Below are 13904 nucleotides of genomic sequence, written 5' to 3' on the forward strand. Positions count from 1 at the left end.
AAAAACACAAAAGCTGTTAAACTGCACGTGACCCGAGGAGACCCCCCCCCAAAGGCTTTTTCCCTGTTTCTTCTGTCTGTCATGAATGACACATGAGTTTAGCCTTCAGCTGGCCAGTGCCTATTTCAAACAATCTGCAACAGTTAGCTCAGCCAGTTGCAAAGTTTCTGTCTTACCTGCGAGACCAAGAGGATGGTCTGTTTCGGGATAGAAAGGCCTTAAATGTAAAGAGGTGTTTGTAAGGACGGCCACAGGCCTGAGGGCTCTTGGCTAAGATGTAGCTTATCTTCTGTGATGGTCTAGGTCAGTGGTTCTCACCCTTCCTGATGCTGCGACCCTTTAATACAGTTCCTTCTGCTGTGCTGATCCCCAACCATACAATTATTATATTGCTACTTCATAACTGTAATTTTGAAACTGTTATGAATCATAATGTAAATACCTAATATGTGACCCTGGGGGTCGCAATCCACAGGTTGAGAACCACTGATAAGCGGCCTGCTCCTCAAAATAGTGTATGTCTGCTAAAAGAAACATCATTTGGTAATTCTGTGTGTGTGTGTGTGTGTGTGTGTGTGTGTGTGTGTGCATGTGTGTGTTGTTCACTTGTTTTAAACAGAGTCTCTCTGTGTAATCTGGCTCATCTGGAGCTCACTATGTAGCCCAGGTGACCTGGAACTCAGAGATTCACCTGCCTCTGCCCCCTAGCGCTGGGATTAAAGGCGTGCACCACCACATCTAGCCATGATTTTGTTTTGGAGAGGTGGTATCACTCTGTTGCTGGCCTTGAGCCTCTAGTGGCCCATTTCTGCTAGGTAGGCCATAGTCCCAAAGGTTCCACAGCTTTCCAAAACAGCATCACTAGCTGGAGAACAAGCGTTGGAGAACAGAGCCTGCGGGGACATTTCACATCCGAACCACAATGTCTCCCTCAAGCTGTTTTCCAAGGTATTTTGTAATGAGGACAAAACTATTTCTAACACACTGTTCCCTGTAATGGCATAACTTTCTCTGAGTCACTTCCCCTTCTCTATTTATCTCAAATGTCAGGAATGTCAGCCCTGTAGGCAATTGTCTCAGGATAGGGATCTAGTAGTAACCATTTCCAGAGAGACCAACGAACACAACACAGTGTGGCCAGTTCTGGCTTCACGCAGTTCTTGCCTCCTGGGCCTAGTTCCCTCTTCTGTATACTCCTGGATCTATCACCACCTTGAAGACAGGGTCAAATGCCAGCTGCCCTGTTCCTTCTGGTGTGGCCACACCGAATAAAGCCCTGTCTTGCTTTATTGCCCTTCACCTCTTTGATGATGAAATCATTCAGTGAGTAACCAGACCCGGCTATTGGGGCTTCTGGGGCCAGGCCTGCTGGGACTGGAGTTAATAGATGGTTGGGATCCACTAGGTGGGTGCTGGGAAAGGAACCCAGTTCCTCTGGAAAAGCAACAAGTGCTCAAAATGGCTGAGCCAATCCTCTAACCCCTGACTGACTTCAGACTTCTTATGCTCAGCCACCGCACCAGAAACACACACACGCTGCAGACCTGGCATTATCAGTGGGCAAAGCAACACAGCTTTGCTTCGCTTGGAAAGACTAAACACTCTGAGGGCCAAGCCCCTATCTGACTCCCCATCCCCCCCCGCCCCCACTTCTTTTCTAAAGATCTCTCTCACAAAGCCTAATGTCACGGAGGTGTTGAAAGTAGATGAAACTAAGTCGGCTCTACACACCTGTGTACTCATGTCTCACAGTGTGTCCAACAATCCCACAGAAGACGATCCCACTGGCCACGCCGATGGAGACCGTCCTGACGCCGCCGGAAGTTGTAGGAGAGAGCGAACAATGATGAGCATTTACAAAAAAAGATGCTGAGCACAGAAAACATGGTAAGGCTGGGGAAATGGGTTTGGGGGGACTGTGTCTTAATAGCTCTATTTTTTTTTTTTTTATTTTTATTTTTTTTTTTTACGTTCAGTTATACACAGCTGTGAAATGTGAAGGGAAAACGTGTGAGGCGCTGAACCAAGTTATCCATTTTTCCCTTCTCTCCAGCTTCCGGTAACCCCGCCCCCTTCCTGTAAGACCGGATGGGGTCGACACTCACCGGATTTTGTGGACCTGAGAACAGAAGTCAAATATATCCACAGCACTTTCCAAGGCGTGAGTGATTTCATCAGGTACCTTTTCCCCGGGGAAACCGAAGACACAGAGGAAGGAGCACCCCTGGAAGTGAGAGGCAGCAAGCACAGCTTTAGTCTGCCTCAGCTGATGCCATAACCAGGAAGTGTCGCAGCAATCTTCCCTGTCTGAATCGGGTTCATCCTGGTTTCTACCACATCTGTCCTACGCTTGGTAAACCGGGTAACTTCTAGGGTGCCATCTAAGTGTAGCGCCTGCCTTTGTGAAGGACTTGCTTTTGCTCCAGAGATCGTCGTTCCTGCTGAGCTAATTCAGCTAATTCGTGTGCACTCGTGGTTCTCTTTCCTGTGGACCAGGCCTTGGACTTTGAAGCAGGACATTGAGCCCAAGAGGCACAGCAGAGTGGAGGAAAAGGCACCAGCTCGGGGACAGAACCCGTCAAGATGACTTAGGACATGCCCATCTTTAGTCTTAGCACTGGGAGGCAGAGGCAGACAGGTCTCTGTGAGTTCCAGAAAAGCCTGGCCTACACAGTGAGTTCCAGGACAGCCTAGAACACAGTGAGGTTCTGTCTTTTAAAAAGCCCATAGGGTTGTGTGTGTGTGTGTGTGTGTGTGTGTGTGTGTGTGTGTGCGCGCGTGTGCGCGCATGCTTGTCTGGAGAGGTGACTTAGCCCTTACAGAGGACCTGGGTTCAGTTCTCAGCACCCACATAGTAGCTCTTCTTCATCATCTATGACTCCAGTTCCAGTGGCTGTGATGCTCTCTCTTCTAACTTCTCTGGGCACCGTGCGAGCACGTGATGTACAGAGACCCATGCAGGAAAAATACTCATATACATAAAATAAAAATTAACTTTAAAATGTTTTAAAAAGACGGCTCAGCGAGCAAAGGCAGACCAACATGGTAGAAGAAAAGTAACTCCTGGAAATTGTTCTCTGAACTCCACATGCAGACCTTGGCACACATATGCTCATACACACATGCTCATAAAATAAAATATGATTCAATTTTTTTTTAAAGTGTAGCCAGGCATCATGGCATACACTTTTAGTCCTGGAACGCAGGAGGCAGAGGCAGGCAGATCTCTGGGTTCAAGGCCAGTCTGGTCTACATAGTGAGTTCCAGAAGGGTCAGAGTTGCGTGGTGAGACCCAGTCTTAAATAAAGTAATAAAACAGAGTAATCACAGGCTTAAATTAGTTAATGTAGGTAAAATGTTGAGAAGAACGCCTGGCATGCTGGCCATGTACACACTGTTAGGAAGTCTGGCATCCTAGATTAAATGTCCTGCCGTCTGTTCTCTCCACCTGGCCAATGTCCTTGGCCTTACATGCTGACTTCACACTACTGCTAGGTTTCACATTCTGTATGTAGTTCATACTTACCTTATCAAACATGAAGACCTTATTAATCTGGCCTCGGAAGACCTTCAAGACAGAAGTGATATGCACACAGGCAGCTTGGATGGCCGAGCCTATGACTTCTGCTTTGTCTTGCTCTTTAAACATCAAGTTCACAAACACTATTGTCACGGGGCGGAGCTCAGATAAATAGCCCCGAAGCTGCTTGTCGTCAATCTGCAAGGCAGAGGGCAGCTTTCTGCAGTGTGTGTCCTGGCCAGGGGAGCCTTTCAACACCACCCTAGGCCACACCCTAAGTCACTACTGGGAAGGAAGCCTTTTGAGACACTGAGGCAGCTGAAGCCGTCACACTGTGAGGCACAATCCAGAGCCAGCCCATGGGAACCCATTATCCAAATCTCTTCCATTGATCCCCAGTAAACACACATGCACAAACACCACACATCAATGAAGATTTGCACAGTTGCTAATTTGGCCAGCTACTGCTTCAGTACCTAACAATCAAACACCTCATGCCAACATGCGACGTCACAGTAAGAATTATCACCTTTTGCTCTCTTACTTTTCCAGTTAGGCAGAAGAATATTATTCCAGGTCACTTAACCTTGTACTTTCTTATCCTGGTTCCTTCTGGAATGTTTTTAGATTCTACCCCACTATTTTCAGATAAAACTGCAAAACCCAGCATTAGTGTTCCCATTTTACAGACTGGATAGCAGATGCATGGAGAAGTAATCCAATTTTCCCAAGGTTATGTAGATAGAAAGTAGCAAATTAAAACCCAGCTGTGATGCCTGGCGGTGGTACACGCCTTTAATCCCAGCACCTGGGAGGCAGAGGCAGGCGGATCTCTGTGAGTTTGATGCCAGCCTGGGCTACTGAGTGAGTTCCAGGACAGGCACCAAAACTACACAGAGAAACCCTGTCTCGGGGGGAAAAAAAACAGCTCTGGATTCCAACATTTGTTGTAATACATGCCTTTTCGTGGTGGCATATTTTGTTTTATTGTTTTATTTAGGTTCCCTCTTCTCTACACTCCCACCCTGTAAGAGGCACATGGAGAAGAAAGTATTCCCAAAATCATGCCTGCCAGTCATCCACCTTGAATTTTGTTACACGAAGTGCTTTGCAAATCAATGGCGGGGTTGGGGAGAGAGTCATTGTACTTCCTGTCCAAATAACACAAAGGTATCAGGCTCCACTGACGATGTGAAAGGCCATCTCAGAGTGGCAGAAATTGCTACAGGGAATGAAGCTGCCATGTTTTCTAACTGCCTAGGCTAGCCTCAGGACTGGGTTCATTTCATTGTATTCCTTCCATAAAAGACAATGTGACGTCTAACAAACCAGTGTAATGATTTTTTTCAAATACACCGACAAATAATTTTTCGTTTGTAAAAATTGTTTCACATGTTCTTACAGGACTGCAGCATCTCTGAGGAGCTATGTCTTTAAGTGCTAGGATAGGCTTTGGCAGAGTCCTCTAGGATTTGTCTTTCACCTTCTTTCGGCTCCCCATCCCCAGACATACCTCTTTGGCAGTATTCATTATTTCTACCTACAGTTCCTCACAAATTCACAAGTCCATCTTATACTCTCTTCCTGTGGGTGATGACCTCGGCAGGAGCTAATGGGTTCTATCTGTTGAGGCAGCAGAGGTTGTAGGAAGGACTTTCTCTCAGACTATCACAGGCACTGGTAGTCGCCACCAGTGAGGTCCATTTAGGCACAATCCCCTGCGCTTGTAATTGAGAGCAGCTGCTCTTTTAAAGGACTATTAAAAACAGGACCGTAATTCCAGCAACTCAAAAAGATCACAAGTCAATAAAATGCCTTCCTCGACTGAAGACTAAGTTCAAAGCCACTCTGGGCAACTTAGTGATAGCCTGCCTCAAAAATAAGAAGAGTAACTATAGATTCTGTTTGTTAGACTGGGCATTGAAAATAGAGACTTTAGCACACTAAGTAAATGTTCTACCATTCAACATAATTTTTTTTTTTAAAGCGGATCTTATTATATAACCCTGGAATTGGCCGTGTAGACCAGGCATGACAATCCATCTGGAATTGACTGTGTAGACCAGGCATCACAATCCATCTGTCTGTCCCTCCCAAATGCTGGATTAAAGGCATGCACCACCACACCTGACTGAATGTGCATGTGAAGGTACCCTCTCTCACATGCCAGGAGAGGTTGTTAAATTCCCTGGAGCTGGAGTTACAGGAGGTTGTGAGCTGCCTGATGTGGGTGCTGGGAACTGAATTTGGGTTCCTCTGCAAGAGCAGTAAGTACTCTTAACTATTCACCCTTTTCTCCAGACTCTTTTTATTTTGGGGGAAGGATCTCCAAATACTTAGGCTATACCTAAGAATTTGGCTTAGCCTTCTGAGAGGATGGGATGTTGGTGTTTATTGCTAGGCCCAGAATAAATGTTTTTGTTTGATTGGTTGGTTAGTTTGGAGATTTGTAGACCAGGCTGGCCTGAGCTTGATATGTACTCAAAGATGACTTTTGATGCTCCCTGCCTTCACTTGCCAAGTGTGGGATTATAGGTGTGCACCACCATGACCCAAGCTTTTTTTTTTTTTTTTTTTTTTTTTTTAAACATGGTCTCACTCTGAAGCTCAGGCTTGCCTAGAACTCACTGTGATTTTCTTGCCTCAGCCTCCCAATTCCAGGATTACAGGCACAAGCAACTTATGTTTCCAACAGCTCTGGTTTGCTCAGTTTTATATAAGGCAACACAGTCCAAGTAAGGCAGACAAGCATAGGGGATAGCTTATTAACCCAGGACTCCACTTGGTTTGGGCTATACAAACTTCTAATAATGCATTTGGCAGCCAGAGACCCTTACCTACACATACACTCCAAATAATGCACCTAGCAACCAAGACCCCATGTGCATTGAGGTACATGAATACTATAGTGTTTTGAATTAGAATGACTCCTATAGGCTTATATATTTGGATACTTGGTTCCCAGTTGGTGAAACTGTTTGAGAAGGATTAGGAGGTGTGGCCTTGTTGGAGGAGGTGTGCCACTGGGAGTGGGTTTTGAGGATTCAAAAATCCATGCCAATCCCAGTGTGCTTTCTGCCTTCTGCTTGTAATTCGCAAGATGTGAACTCTCAACTACTGCCTCCTACCTTCTCTCTGCCATCATAGATCTAACCCACTGAAACTGTAAACCCAAACTAACTCTTTCTTCTATAAACTGCTTTGGTCACAGTGTTTTATCACAGCAATAGAAAAATCATTGTCTTAGAGTTTCTATTGCTGTGAAGAGACACCATGACCACAGCGACACTTATGAAGGTAAGCATTTAAATGAAGTGGCAGCTTTACCATTTCAGAAGTTTAGTCCATTATCATCATGGCAGGGAGCATGGAGGCTGGGAGCATGGTGGCGTGCTGGCAGACATGGTACTGGAGAAGTAGCTGAGAGTTCTATATCTTGCACAGGCAACAGGAAGTGGTCTATTTCTTTGGGTGTGGCTTGAGCATATATGAGATCTCAAAGCTTCCACAATGACACACTTTTTCCGACAAGACCACACCTACTCCAACAAGGTCACACCTCCTAATAACTCCACATTCTTTGGTGGTCATTTTCTTTCAAACCACCACAGTAATTAAGATACACATCCAACTCTACCCCAAACAATGGAATAAGCTTTTTCTCCCCTTAAAAACTATCAGCTCAGACATATCCTAATCAATTGTACTCCAGTGATGTCAGAGGTCGGGGTAGGGGTGCTGCTCAGCCCAGACTGGATCTGGCCAACACTGGTTTGAAATGCATGCACAATAAGGCAAACTGTGTCCTCTAAGTGAACCTTTAGGGAGAATCCACTATTTACCATCTTATGCCTATGCACAGATGGGCATACATACAATTAAAATCAGAGGCGTTATGAGAAGAGACTTGTGTAGTAACGGTGATATAGCAACCTGTCAATCAAAATAGAAAACTATCCATATTACATCCCTTAGCAATCACACTCCTCCTTTTGGACCCCATTGAAGGAAGCCCCAAGCAATGGCCAGAGCCCTTGAGTACTCTTTTACTTATGTGGCCTGCTGTTCTCATGCAGCATTGTTTTGATCTACACTTTCACTTTATTCTGAAAAAAAAAAAATTCCCTGCTGCATTGCAAATCTGTGTGTGCTTATGTCCACAGTTTGAGAATGATGTCAAGAACCTGGAGACGCATGGCCAGCCCCTGACCACTGGTAACCCAAATTTCTTCTTGCTGCCACAGTGAACTTAGATAATGCCTCCTTTATCTGCGACCCTTCTCATCCTCCATACCTTTCTCTCCTCTTCCCCTTTCTCCTCTCTCTCCTCCCTTCCTTTCCTTTCTCACTCTTTGTGATTTTACAATGTTAGAGATGGACCAGAGCCTTCCACATGCTAGGCAAATGCTCTACCACTGAACCCCCCCCCCCAATTTTTAATAATACCCTGATTTGGATAATACATTTTGAAGTCACCTATACACGAAGAATGTGAAATGAAATTCCCAGAAAAGAAAAGCCAGTTAAAGATTCTGCAAGGGTGATTAACGAGTTGTCTAGAACTTCATGGTTGTAGAGTTGGATTGCTACAGATCCAGATCTTGTGCTGTCTTTAGACCCCTTAATAGCCATCCACTGCCTATCTCTTGAGTCTGGCCTAGCATCTTTTCAATTATCAAGTGAAACCCTTTGGAATGTATTAATTTAACAGATCCTGAACCTCCTAGGCAACTCCAAAACTAAGAACAATATCAGAAAACATGAGACCTATGGCATTTTGCTATCATCCACCTACCTGATATTCCCACCAATAAACTTGAGAAGTTTCCTGATTTATGACTGACTGTCTTGTGTTATGCCCACGAAAGACTTTCTGTGTTGGAACATATTATTTGGGACAACCTGAATCTTGGTAAGTTTTGGATCCCCAGTTATTGGGTATCCTCTGCTGCCGATGTAATAAGCTAATCAAGCTGAATTAATAAATCCAGATTTAATCTGAGCAGAGCAAAGCACCTCCCTGGTGGCTCTTGTGAAGACAGGGGAGAGAGGCCATGGCAGGTATGGCAGCCAGGTCGTAAAGTAGCCTGTAGGCATGGTCTTCAGCAGCCATAGGCAGGGTCTGACTCTTGGCCACCAATCCTAGGGGCGGGGCCTGGGGAGAGAGAGAGGTGGGGCTTCCACCTAATGATCCCAGATTCCTTGGGTGTATGGTGCCAGAAGGGCTTCCACCTAAACAAATCTGTGTCCCAGGGCCATTGTCACTTCTCTTTGAGGTAGGACCTATGTGTTGAGCCCACAAAAATATTTTTTTTATTTAGGAACATTTTTTTTTTTAACCAGATTCTGTGTTTTGTTTACTATTTTGTCTTTCTTGCTGTTGAGATTCCTGACACCTCATTTGAACACACTGAATTATGAAAATACCTGCTTCAAAATGATTTCCATCACATACTTTTGTAGGGACAACTCGAGATCAGGATCAGACTCCAGCATGCAGGCGAGCCTTAGGAAGTCTAAGAGGGTGGAAGGAAAGGGAGGGCTCAGCAGTGCTAGAGATAGGAGTCTTCCTGTTCCCACTCCCTGGGGCAGTGTTGCTTACAGGAGACCCTTGGGCATCAGGAGACCCCGGGACATCGCCGATCAAAAAGGGCCAAGGCAAGCCAGGCAGCGGTGGTGCACACCTTTAATCCCAGCACTAGGGAGGCAGAGGCAGGAGGATCTCTGTGAGTTTGAGGCCAGTCTGGTCTACAGAGTGAGTTCCAGGCCAGGACAGCCAGGTCTACACAGAGAAACCCTGTCTTGAAACATCTCCCCCATTACACACACACACACACACACACACACACACACACACACACACACACACACAAAAGGGGGGGTCAAGGGAAATCCACTCCACAGAAGGGTTCTTATAGATTGTGGACTTCTCTAAATTCAGTGACTCAGTACCAGGATGGAACTAAAATGCTTCCTAACTTGGGATGATTCTTACTTGTGGATTTGACCTTGAATTTTGCACTGCAGGTTTACTAGGTGCCTCATGGTAGTCACATGGAAGCTTGAACACGAATGGTTTGGGAAGAACAGAATAGACAGACTGGACACCAAGGACAGCACTCTGACTTCCTCCACATTTAAGGAAGGGGAGGCAACTGGCAAGAGACGCTGAAGATGGCTGGTTTGCGGGACAGAAGCAAGACTAAAACAGATACTGCAGAGTCCCAGGAAAACAGAGAATGTAACATCCATGGAATGATTAATCCAAGTCAAGTGTGGCACTTTTGCGTCTAGCCCTAGCACAAGAGAAACTGAGGCAGGAAGATCGCTTGGGCCTGAGCCAGAAAGTTCAAGGTCAACCTGGGCCACATAACAAGAACCCATCTGAAAAACAAAGCAAAGCTGAACTAAACAACAGCAACAATAGAAAGCCATACTGGTGTGGCGGCATACCGCTTCCCTTTCTCCAGACCAGCAATCTAAAGATCTAGCCATCTTCCTGCCCTGGCCACTGATTCCCGTTTACCCTTTCCAAACACCAGTAGGACAAAACACAAAGCATTTTTGACTCCTGTTTGTCCTCAAACTTCTTTTAAGTTTCTATATATCCATTTGTGTTATATGTTTATCAGTTCTTGGATTCCTTCACTTATACAGTCACACATAATAAATGTGCCTTGCATATATATGCCTTGGAATATGTGTTGGTAATTGAAGGTGGAGGCAGGAAGATCAGCAGGTCAAGATCATTCTTTGATACATAGAGAGTTTGAGGCCAGACTGGGCTACTCGAGACTGTATCAGAAAACAATAACAAAACCCACGGCATGTAGCTCAGCGCTTGTTCAGCACACACAAAGCCTTAGGCTTGATCCTTTACACAACTGCATGGGGAAATTAATCCAAAGTCAACCACCTAGGCAAGGCTGGGGCTGAGAGCATAGCTCAGGGATAAGGTAGAACACAGGGCCCTGAGTTTCAACCAAAGCACTGTAAAGAAATTAACTAAAACTTCCAAATAACAATATCCAAAGCCTGGCCACCTAGGGCCAACCACCTAGGACGAAGCCTAGGAAAAGATCACCAGACTCTAGTCAATGGTAGAGCTAGCAGATTTGACACATTCTCAGACACCGGGGAGAAGGAAGAAACGGGATGTCGGGGAAATGAGACAAGTTTAGCACAAGAAGTTTAGCACGGGAGGATTAAGAGTTCAAGGTCAGTTTAGGGTACATAATGAGACCCTGCCTCCCCTCAAAATAAATTTAAAAATTAAAAATAAAACAGAAGCCAGAAGAATAGGTAAGCACTCACCCTGAGGCATGTGCAATGCCTATTTATTGATAAATGAAATGAGAGCATGCAAAAACAAATAAGTATATGACATAAATAGAAACTTGGAAGCTGTGTGAGGGTGAATTGGAGTCAAAGATGCTTTGCATTTTATCTTGTTAATGTTTGGAAGAAGATAGATGGCAATCAGTGCCCAGGAGAGGAAGATGACTAGGTGTTCAGAATTGCTGTTCTGGAGAATGGGAAGTCCATCTCATTTGTCAAGGTCAAGGGCCAGAGCTATGTTAAGAGTGCATCTACTTGTCACTGAACCACTGACATTGGCTTAAGTCCCTACTGACCACTACAGAGGCAAAGGGTCTATGCATGGAGGCTACTTACTTTTGTGGTCGCCGGAAGGATAATAATCCATGAAGGCCATACACTTGTTGAAAAACTCGTCAAAGTTAAAAGTTGGGGGTGGTTTTAAGAAGCTAACCTGGATAAAACAACAGTAAAATTCCAGTTATTCTGAAGGCTGTGTGGCCTTGGGAATATCATTCAGCAGAACAGTATGCTTTTGAATGTCTAGGACCCAACACACAGTGACATTTAAGGATGTTCAGTTTTTGTTTTGTTTGAGACAGGGTCTCACCTCTGTGGCTCAGAAGGAATGATGTGCCATAAGCTGGCCCTTGAACTTCTGGTTATTCTTATGTCTTGGTTTCTCAGGTGCTAGAATTACAGGTATGAGCTACAAAGCCCCACTCAGTTATTGTTATCATTATCATTACTACTACTACTACTACTAATAATAATAATAATAATAATAATAGTGGTGGTAGTATTTTTCAGACAGGGGATTGTTTGAGACAGGATCTCACTATGTAGTCCTGGGTGACCTAGAATTCAGTACATAGACCACACTGGCCTGAAACTCACAAAGATCTGCTCATCTCTGCTTGCTGAGTGCTGGGATTAAAGGCAAGTGCCATCTTACCATGCCCAGTAAGGCCACCTCACCAGGCCCAAACAGGGGGTTGAACCCAGGGCCTTGCACTCCACCACTGTGCTACAACCGTGTCCTGTTTACTTGTCTGGTGTTGTTGGAGATAAGGTCTCGCTCACTAGCTCAAGCTAGTCGCAGATTCAAAAGGCTAGGTTCTCCAATGCTAGGGCTATGGGATGTGTCTCAGGTCCCGGCCAGCGGGTGTAAACTGTAATTTGGAAAGGAGGCAGGTTGCAGCTGCCAGTAGTGCAGGCCTGTAACCCCAGTCACTTGGGGAGCTGAGGCAGGAAGATCAAACATCTAAAGGTTTCTGGTGCTAAGAAGGACCTTCAAGGATAACCTGGTCTACTTAGTGAGACTCTGCCTCAAAAAGAAAATACAAAAAAATGCTGGGCCTGTAACTCAGTGAGACAGGGTGCTTGACTGGCATGTGTGTGGTTCTGTCCTTCAGTACTACCCCCCCAAAAAGTTCTGTTGCCATTTTTTTTTTTTTTTTTTTTTTTTTTTTTTTTTTTTTTTTTTTTTTTCGAGACAGGTTTCTCTGCTAGTTTTGCCCTTTCCTGGAGCTCACTTGTAGCCAGGCTGGCCTCGAACTCACAGCGATCCGCCTGGCTCTGCCTCCGAGTGCTGGGATTAAAGGCGTGCGCCACCACCGCCCGGCTTTCTGTTGCCATTTTAAAGGCTTATGGGCATAGCTCACACTGAACATATGCTTAAGCCCCTAAGTCCTAGATTCAATTTTTAGCTCAAAAAGAAGAGAACGGAAGAAAGTTTAATTTTTTTCCAATTACTTTTTTTTTTTAAGACCTTAAGGGTCAGTAAATACACACAAAGGGCTGCTCTTCTATGTTTTCCCACCCCAAGGTCTTTCTTCTTCTCAGTCTCTTTCTGAACATTTTAATTCAACTAAAACCCGAGAAAACCATATGCCTTCTTTCTCCTCCTCTCCTCCCTCTCCTCTCCTTCCTCTACCTCTCCTTTTCTTTCTGCAGTATGATACAGAGTTAGAGATCATTATCCACTGAAGTGTGGGTATTAGGAAAGAGAGGCGCTTAGAGAAAAGACAGTACACACCCAAAACGGAGTGCAGGTTTCCCAGGAGAGATTCTCACCCCATGTTTTTGTTTTTTGTTTTTTTTTCTTATAAGTCTTGAAAACAAAGAGTGTCAACGCTTAAAAAGGTCTCAGGAAAATGGGAACTCTGAGACCGGCATATCCTTGAGTCTCTGGTATTCCTGCCTCCCAAAATGCAGAAATGAAGTCCAAAAGTGTAAAGGCACCAGGCGAAAACAGGTGGGGTTATCTCTGGCAAATGGCTGACAGTCTACCAGGGTTAGGAGGTCATTGGGTAGAGAAAATAAGCACTAGCCTTCCCGGGGTCCACATTGCAATCCCAGCAGCCAGGAGGTAGAGACGGGAGGATCAACCGTTTAAAGGCCACATTTAGCTATGTAATGACTTGGAGGTTAGCCTGGGCTACATGAGACCCTGTCTCAATGAACACAGACAAATGAGGATCAGACCTTACAACTCCCGGCTGCCCCTGGGGCACTCCATGGCTTCATTTACTCTAGAGGTGGGGCCATTTCCTTCTTGAGTTCAGTAGCCTTGGCTCCTCCCACGGGGCATGTCCTTAGGCTCACCCAGACTGGGTGGAGCCAGCCTGCTGGCGCACACAGGCAGCAGCCACACTCTCACCTTAACTGCCCTCTGATCCGGAATCCTCTCAATTTCAATCATGTTCCGGTCACAGAGCTGCCAGCAGTTTGGCGACAGAATGACGTCGTTCATCTGGGCCATGTTCTGCGCAAGGCGCACATCATCTACCGCCTGGCCAGTCACCAGAAAGTAGTTGCGAGTGTCATCCCCAAAGACCAACATGGTGATGTGGCCCGCAGCCAGTCCTGGAGAAGGCAAGCAGTGGGTTTGCACAAGTTCTGGGTTATTTCCCAGAAGCACTGATCTTGGAAAAATCAGAATCTTGCTGTGAACTACACAACCTCTAAGCAAAAATCTCATTTTTTAAAATTTTACATAGAAATCAGAGAATGCCTCTTCCAGGTCCCAATTGTTCCAAATGTCTCTTCTATAAAAGCTAGAAAA

General features: G+C 45.3%; 1 protein-coding gene across 1 annotated transcript in view; it reads right to left on the reverse strand.

Moving 5' to 3' along the window:
- Positions 1 to 13904, reverse strand: part of Adcy10 (adenylate cyclase 10) — a 95414-nt gene that overhangs the window by 47465 nt on the left and 34045 nt on the right. Inside the window, exons 6-11 of the mRNA XM_028864382.2 lie at positions 13500 to 13705; positions 11195 to 11291; positions 8948 to 9036; positions 3527 to 3718; positions 2106 to 2224; positions 1732 to 1808 (exon numbers count right to left, since the gene is read on the reverse strand). Of these exons, the coding sequence (XP_028720215.1) occupies positions 1732 to 1808; positions 2106 to 2224; positions 3527 to 3718; positions 8948 to 9036; positions 11195 to 11291; positions 13500 to 13705 (780 nt within the window). The remainder of the gene's footprint in view (positions 1 to 1731; positions 1809 to 2105; positions 2225 to 3526; positions 3719 to 8947; positions 9037 to 11194; positions 11292 to 13499; positions 13706 to 13904) is intronic.

This window comes from Peromyscus leucopus, chromosome 15 (genome assembly GCF_004664715.2).
Source record: "Peromyscus leucopus breed LL Stock chromosome 15, UCI_PerLeu_2.1, whole genome shotgun sequence".
NCBI classification, from domain to species: Eukaryota; Metazoa; Chordata; class Mammalia; order Rodentia; family Cricetidae; genus Peromyscus; species Peromyscus leucopus.